Genomic DNA, 8242 nt, shown 5'->3' on the forward strand with positions numbered 1-8242 from the left:
ACCAAACATTTAGTTTTATCTCAGCCGTAATTTTTTGATATTCATTGAAAATTTTCCTAATGTCAAAGCTGAGTGGGCCGAAATTGCTGACAACAGGCCCAGAAACCATTCTGACTAGGCGGCCATAGAATTTATTCAATTTAATATATAAAATTAATTGACTGAAAATTTTCACTTCTTGTATTCTTGATTTGCAAAGACGATGATGCAGAAGGACCCAATACAGAAAAGGGCTTTATATTTCTCTCTCTGTTTTTGGGTATGCAATTTCTCATCCAATTCATCCATTACTGTTTCAAAGTTCAATTCTTTTACCTCACTCTACTTGGTGTTCATATGTTCTCTAATTGTTCATATTGTTTATGTACGTGCTTCTGGGTTTAGCTTCTTTCACTCTAAAAGCTCAAGTCTTTGGGGTTTTGAATACAGAAACTCAAACTTTAATCATTACTTGGTGTTGGGTCTACTTTGTTTTTCTCATTTCTTCTGTCCATATTGCAATCATGTTTGTGTTTTTACTTGTTGTTAGTCCCTACCCAATTTCAATGTAAATGGATATATCTGTGCTTATTGATTTTAGTTTGGTTTCATATTGACATGAAGTGTGGTTTGTTTTGCTTCAGCACCAAGCTGTGTTCCGTTGAATTGTTTAGCATGTTTGCACTTCTACCAGTTTATGAATTTTCTGTTCAAGGAAATAATACTTGGCTAGTTTGCTTGAATATACATATTTTTGAGCTAAATGTAGAAACCTCACCTGTCAAAACGAAATGTATGCACAATCAGTTTCTTTTTCGGTTAGTCATTTGAACATATTGTCCCTTCAATGGGCTGTGAAATTGAAAAATAGCAACCCACTGAAGTTATAAAACTGTTACATATTTGAACTGAAGTTTTTTTTTGGTTGCTTGACAAAGCAGCAGGACTGCTGTATAAGTGTATATCATACATTCATCATGTTTGTTTTCTTATAGGTTCATACATCTACTTTTTTGAGAGCCTTAGAAGGAATTAAATTAAATGGAAGTAAATAGTAACCGTGTGTTTGTTGTCGTTTAGTTCTCGTGATAATCAACTTTAATCTTAAGCTACCAAACTGGAGTAAATAGTTCTATGTCGAGTTAGTAAATACTAATTGGTATATCTTGCATATAAAAGTTTAAACTGCAATGTATCTGTGAGTTGAAGTTTCATTAACCTTTTCCTTTTCCTGTTTTTGCTGTTTCTGTGACAAAAGAATATGTAAGGTTGGACACTTCTATTGTTCCATGAAAAATGAAGCCATCAAATAACATCTGGATTAGGCGACAACAGTGCCCTTGTGGAGATTGGAAGTGTTATATTAAGTATGAAGGTGATGATTCAACCTCCGTAAGCTCACTACATGTAAAAAATGAGATGATTTCATCTTCATCCTCATCAGAAGCTGTCTTCACCCCTTATGTTGGTCAAATTTTCAAAACTGATGATGATGCTTTTAAATACTACAGCAACTTTGCACGGAAGAATGGATTTTCTATTAGAAAGGCACGCTCTACAGAAAGCCAAAATTTAGGGATATACAGACGAGATTTTGTTTGTTATCGGTCCGGATTTAATCAACCAAGAAAAAAGGCCAATGTGGAGCATCCCAGGGAGAGAAAATCAGTACGGTGTGGATGTGATGCCAAGTTGTATTTGACGAAGGAAACTGTTGATGGCATTAGTCAATGGTATGTTTCACAGTTTAGTAATGTTCATAATCACGAGTTATTGGAGGATGACCAAGTGCGCCTACTTCCTGCTTATCGTAAAATACAAGAGGCAGATCAAGAACGGATTCTCTTACTTTCCAAAGCTGGCTTTCCTGTGAACCGGATAGTGAAAGTGTTGGAGCTAGAGAAGGGAGTTCAACCTGGACAGTTGCCCTTTATAGAAAAAGATATCAGGAATTTTATCCGGACTTGTAAGAAAGCTGTTCAAGATAGTGATGCTTTGCTCAATGAGAAAAGAGAAAATGATATGCTAGAACTTCTTGATACCTGCAAGTCTATGACAGAGAGAGATCCAGGTTTTGTCTATGATTATACCATAGACGATTATGAAAAGGTTGAAAACATTGCATGGTCATATGGTGACTCCGTTCGTGCATATACTGTTTTTGGTGATGTAGTTGCTTTTGACACTACCTATCGTTCTATCACTTATGGATTGCTCCTTGGAGTGTTGTTTGGCATTGATAATCATGGCAAGGCAATTTTTTTAGGTTGCGTGCTGCTACATGATGAAAGTTCTCATTCATTTTCTTGGGCTCTGCAGGTTAGTGAATATAAAATCTTGTGATCAACCTGCTCCAGTCTATGTGTATTGACTTTTTATTTTTTTTATTTGGAACAGGCTTTTATTGGATTTATGAGAGGAAGATCTCCACAGACTATTCTAACTGATATAGACTCAGGGCTTAGAGATGCTATAGCAAGGGAGTTGCCCAATACTAGACATGTTATATCTATATGGCACATTCTATCCAAAATTTCCAGTTGGTTCTCTTTGCCTCTAGGAACACAGTATGGAAATTTTAAAGCTGAATTTGATATGTTGTCTCATCTGGAAAGTGTAGAAGACTTTGAACATCAATGGAACATTTTGGTTGCTCAGTATGGCCTTGTGTCCGATAAGCATATAGGTTTATTGTATTCATCTCGAGAATCCTGGTCGCTTTCTTACATTAGAGGCTACTTTCTTGCTCGTACACTGACAGCTGAGTTTTCACTAGCCCTGGAGTCATTCTTGAAAAGAATTTTGAATGTGCAGACATGCCTACAAGTATTCTTTGAGCAGGTGTGTTGATTAAACTTTTATGTGTATGTGTGTTCTTCAAATTTGGATTGTTGGTAATTGAGTTTTTTATTTTTATTATTTTTTATTCTTAAAGGTCAGTATTGCTGCCAACTTTGGGAGCCAGGCCAGAGAAGGGATGAAGTATATGAATGTAAAGACCGGCATGCCTATTGAAGAACATGCGCGTAACATTCTTACACCTTATGCTTTCAGCATCTTACAGCATGAAATTGTTCTGTCTCTGCAATATGCAACAACAGAAATGACAAATGGATCATATCATGTGCGGCACTACAAGAAATTGGACAGAGAGTGTCTTGTCATTTGGATGCCAGACGATGAACAAATCCACTGTTCCTGTAAGGAGTTTGAGCATTCTGGTATTTTGTGCAGGCACTCCCTTCATGTCCTTGTGGTTAAAAACTACTTTCAACTCCCTGAAAAATATTTTCTGCTTCGTTGGCGGCTAGAAAGTTCCTTACGTTCTTTGGCTGATGAAAATGCTCAATTGAATGCTGGTGATTGTGCCCAGACTATTAACACTCTCGCTGCTAGTCTATTGACAGAGTCTTTAGTCTCCAAGGAAAGATTTAATTATGTTCATACAGAACTTTCGAGCCTTCTTGAGCATGTTAGGAATATGCCAGTAATTGAAGAGTATGTGCATTTGGCAGTTAATAGCATCAGTAATATTTAGGCATCTTTATTTAGCATTGAACATAAAAGCTGCCCTGGGATTCTGGAGGATGAAGTATGTTGGTGTGGAAGGCATCATATATTAACCATTAACTTGTATATGCAAAGAAGGATACAGGAATACGATTTCTCATATGAACCCTGGCAAGCCAGCTCAGATGTTCTGGATGGGTGTCATTTCTACAGTGTATATACATGTCTTATGGTAATTGTATATTTCCTCGTGGGTAAATTGTGTATTCACTTTTGGGTATCAGTAAATGTTGGCAATAGGCCGGGTAGAAAGAAGTTGGCAATTTTTCAGACTGTTCTCAGTTCTGTAGTGTAAATTGTAATTAGCAGTGTACTTTATCCAAAATGTAAATTTGGGCGATGCTGTTTTCTTTTCTCTGGATAAAGTCTGATATCAATGTAGTGTTATTTGTTCAAATTACCTGACAACATACACCTTGAGAATTTAAAGTCCTTTTGAAGTTTTGTTCTGCAATGTGATGAAAACTTTCTTATGACTAATGGAACCAGAAGATTGAGCTCATCTTGGTCAGTGTAATTTCTTCTTTATTACAGTGTACCTGTTCATTTCTTCATCTAAATTGTAGCAATTTCATGATCCTGCATTTTACTCTTCTGGGAAAGCACGTATGTAAATGCTGGCACTTCTATCTATTCCGTTGTCATTCTCATTCTGGTACTGAAATCGGGTTTACGGTTACAAAAGCTCGGTTTTTCTTCATTGAGGGCCAAACAAGAACATACGTAAATTGCTCTGCTTCTTGTAAACACTGCTCAATCACATTCACACCTACAGTGCCTCAAACTTTCTTTCTTATCTCATCTCATCGCTTGAAGTTACTTCCATGTCTTCGATGAAGAAACCGAGACTTGCTTTCTTTCATCCCTACTGAAGGGTAAGAGCAGTGGTAAATGAGAATGCATGGTTGTGTAGGTCCATAAGTAGAAGTCAATGTCTATTTTCATAATAATCAACGAACTAATCTGATGAAAACGTCTGATTGGGGTTGGGGAGGCAGGTGCAACACGATTACATATTCATGTCTAGAGTGTGGGACTCTAGTATCTGGGAGTGTTCTATTATAAATTTATAATCATACAGTGCATGCAAAATGTATCATGAAACTTTGGTTTTAGGCAAATCGTGTTGAAATGGATTTTGTTGGTGTTGAATGTTGATGCATAATTATTTGGTCTTGCAAAAATTTGTCTCTGTTCCTTGTCACATATAGAGACAAAATGTTATGCATCTCATAATGAAAACTAATCAAGTTCTTGAATGTCTCCAATTGTCGGAGGTGGTCCCTTTGTGCTTGCTGAAACAGCACCATGAAGCATAGTAATCAAATGACACCAACTTCGGTCAAGAACCAATCCTAAGCTTTGATTCCGTTCGGCTGGGGATCTGGATAATGTAGTATTGCAGATATCGACAAGAAAACATTTTCTCTCTCTCTGAATATGCTGTATAAGTACATAGATAGTTCATTATGCAACATTTACATACATAGATCTGGTTTTCTTATAAGAAAAGAATTGTCTGGTGATATGATCAGACAAATTTGAATTCTGTGAATAAGACCTGCTTCTTTGTTAGTACTTAAAAATCTATTATTGCTTCAGTATAATTGTCTTTCCTGGAAGAGACCCTGGAATTGATTTGGGTCAAGCTAGGAAGCACGGAAACATGTTTTCACTCACGTTTCCCGCTTCCGAAGCGGAACCATTCCGGAAACGCGACGAAAACGTTCGGAAACGCGATGAAAACGTCCGGAAACGCCCAAAAACGCGACGAAAACGACCGGAAACGTGTTTTCAGAAAAAATGTGTTTTGAAAATGCGGTGGAAACGCGAGTTTACGAATTGGAAACGCGAGTTTCCAAAAAAATAAAAGTTTTTTATGTTTTTTTTTAATTTTTTAATTTTTTAAATGAATGGCTAGACCTAGCTTCGTCAAGTCAAATAACTTATTTCTACTTATTTTTGACCTCCCACCGAGTCACCAACCCTCCTTCTCTCTTATTGATACCTAGATCTTTCATTATATTTGTATTATTTCGAATGTTGAACACCAAGTTATTTAAGTTATTTGAGATTTTGAGTTACTTAAACTAAAAATTTGTTATTATATTTATTTTGTGTATAATTTATATATTTTTATTTTATTTCGACGTTTTCAAAACGTACCCGCTTCCTAAATTTTTTAAAAAACACGCTTCCGCGTTTCCAAACATTTCGCTTCCACGTACCCGTACCCGATTATGTGCAGCCTAGAGGTCAAGTAAGAAATTTCTTGGTGTCTTTTTTCAATAGATAGATCATGGATTAACAGATTAACATGCAAAGAGACGAAACAAGAAGAAGAATCAAACATATCCATTGTACATGGAGTACAGGTACAAAAGTGAAATCAAAGATTTTATTTAGTACCTCAACTGGAACATATCTTATTTGTTTTTTCTCTAAATGCATCTCAGCAAACACAGTGATAAGTTGAGGCTTTAATTTCAGGAGTTTTGTCACTGATTACACAACACAGAAAAATAAAAATTCGAATGTCCAAAAACACTAATGGACATTAAGACCATCACCATATGCACTTGTTTGGAACACAGTAATTTAGTCTGAAACGATTGGAGTTGAGCAAACTATTTGAATTCTATCTTAGAATGTCTAAAATGGCAAGAGGATAACGATCCGAGATGACCTAGATGCTTTTACAAATAGTGTTAGTGCGATAGTGCTCCCCAGTTCTTATGCATAATAAAACTAGAGAATGAATTACTTTTGGCATTCAATTACATTATAGTAAAAAGTTGCCAAGTTTACTCCTACCTGCAACACATTTAAGGTAAAAATTGTTGTCTAAGAAGAATATTTCTATAAAATTCGTTACACTAATAAAGTTACAGAGCAGTAAGTCTTTGAATTCAGACCAGAGAAGGAAAAAAAGAATAACTAGTCTTCTACTCTTCTAGTAACAAACTTCTCTTCAATTTGATCAGTGGCATGATACCATGATCATAGATTGTTGGAGTTCAAGTTTAATTCCTGCTTTGACCCTTCTTATAAACTCATCACATCTCTTGTTCAACTCTTCCGTACTGAGAAACCCAACTCCTTCTCCTTCTTCTCCTTCAATTTCATTATGATTTTCTACAATGACTAATTCATTTCTGCATTCTTCTTCTTCTTCATCTTCTGTAAACAAGAACTTCTTCTCTTCTTGCTCTTGTTCAATTTCTACATTGACAACTTGAACTTCCTTGGCCTCTTCTGCCTTTGTTTTTGTCAACTCGACCACTCCTCCTTCCCGAGTTTCGCCATTGATCTTCACATGATCTTCATCATTGTTGAGATTAGACTCCTGTGGAGAGGTCCCAATAAGACCAGAGTTCTTCACAATGAACACCAGCAGTCCATTGCAAATCAGGAACATGTAAATCTTGTCAAAAGTGTAGCTGAACAGTCTCACAGAAGGTGATGATATCAAGGCATTGGAGAAATGAACAAGGAAAGAGCTTAGAGAAGAATGGGAGAACAAGATCCAAAAGACAGAGATTGAAAGAAAAAACTTGATGACTTTGCTATGAATGATAGACTCCATCTTCCTATTTTGCAGTTGAGATAAAAGAAGCTTTCTTGAAAGGTATTCTCAGAAAGCTCAGTGAAGCTAGCTTGGCTTAGTGTGTGGCTTATGATGTGAACAATGAACACGGTAGGGGTTTATATAAGGTTGGCGCATGAATATGTTATTGGCTACACTCGTTCTAGCAAGAGAAATAATTAGAAATGAACCCCTAATGGAGTCAACTACCTCTTTTATTTTTCTTTGTTAAAGACCAACTGACCAAGACTTGAGATGATTTATGTTCTTTCCAAAAACACAAAAGCAATTACTGTCATGGTTGTTCAAAGAAACTTGAAAGGGATTTATGCTGGTTCTTGTAGCTGTCTTATTAGTTAGCACAATTAGCTCTTCAAGGCCAAAGCTAAAGGTTAGGTCTGTCTTTGAGTTTTCACTTGAAAGGTTTCTTCCTTTTTAGGTGGTTAGCTTTCCCGGTTTCATGTTACAGTTGAAACATTCAAATAAAGGTGAACCTTCAACTGAAAAAGAAAAAGGATTGGTAGGATGAGTAATTTATAAGGGTTAGTATTGAGGATGGTTGAATTTATCAATGAAGTCTATCACTTTAGCTTAACCTGGGAAGAAAATGTTAGATTTCATATTAGTAGACACTAATTGAAGAAACAATCGAAATGGGTGAGCATAGAGCAAATCTATACACTCACATGTCTCAAATTTTTAAAAGCCATAGACGAATAAAGACTTTACTTGATGCGAAAATCAATTGTAAATATTAGTCTTTTGAACTTAAAAGAGATTTTTTTTTTTATGTGTTAGACTCTTACATTCTTAGGTCGTTACAGAACTATATAAAAATATATTGTATCAAAATTTCAACAATTCTCATGTTCTAGATTCACTAGAATGTGAGAGGGTTTGGAACAGCTTAAATATATACTTATGTAGATAGGACTTATAAACTTTGTGGATACATAGGAATTATAAACTTTAAGGTCAACTTGTTTAATAATAATTGACTAACAAGGTTAAGATCTACGTACTAAGCTAGTACAAATTTTCCTACACGAGAATACTAAATTGAATGCGTCTCACCATGTGAAGATGTGAAAACGTGTGGCAGGGTGT

The 8242-nt window shown here is 35.8% G+C and overlaps 2 protein-coding genes across 2 annotated transcripts; one reads left to right on the forward strand and one right to left on the reverse strand.

Moving 5' to 3' along the window:
* The first annotated feature begins 117 nt into the window (after positions 1 to 117).
* LOC126798994 (putative protein FAR1-RELATED SEQUENCE 10) lies at positions 118 to 4051 on the forward strand. The gene is made up of 4 exons (XM_050526095.1): positions 118 to 259; positions 1238 to 2298; positions 2377 to 2820; positions 2915 to 4051. The coding sequence occupies exons 2-4, from the start codon at positions 1276 to 1278 to the stop codon at positions 3515 to 3517; spliced, it is 2070 nt and encodes a 689-aa protein (XP_050382052.1). The 5' UTR covers positions 118 to 259; positions 1238 to 1275; the 3' UTR covers positions 3518 to 4051.
* Positions 4052 to 6529: 2478 nt separating this feature from the next.
* On the reverse strand, positions 6530 to 7155 carry LOC126797272 (uncharacterized). Its single transcript, XM_050523924.1, has 2 exons — positions 6759 to 7155; positions 6530 to 6704 (listed from the first exon to the last, which is right to left on the reverse strand). The coding sequence occupies exons 1-2, from the start codon at positions 7133 to 7135 to the stop codon at positions 6530 to 6532; spliced, it is 552 nt and encodes a 183-aa protein (XP_050379881.1). The 5' UTR covers positions 7136 to 7155.
* Positions 7156 to 8242: the final 1087 nt, after the last annotated feature.

Source organism: Argentina anserina, chromosome 6 (genome assembly GCF_933775445.1).
Source record: "Argentina anserina chromosome 6, drPotAnse1.1, whole genome shotgun sequence".
Lineage (NCBI taxonomy): Eukaryota > Viridiplantae > Streptophyta > Magnoliopsida > Rosales > Rosaceae > Argentina > Argentina anserina.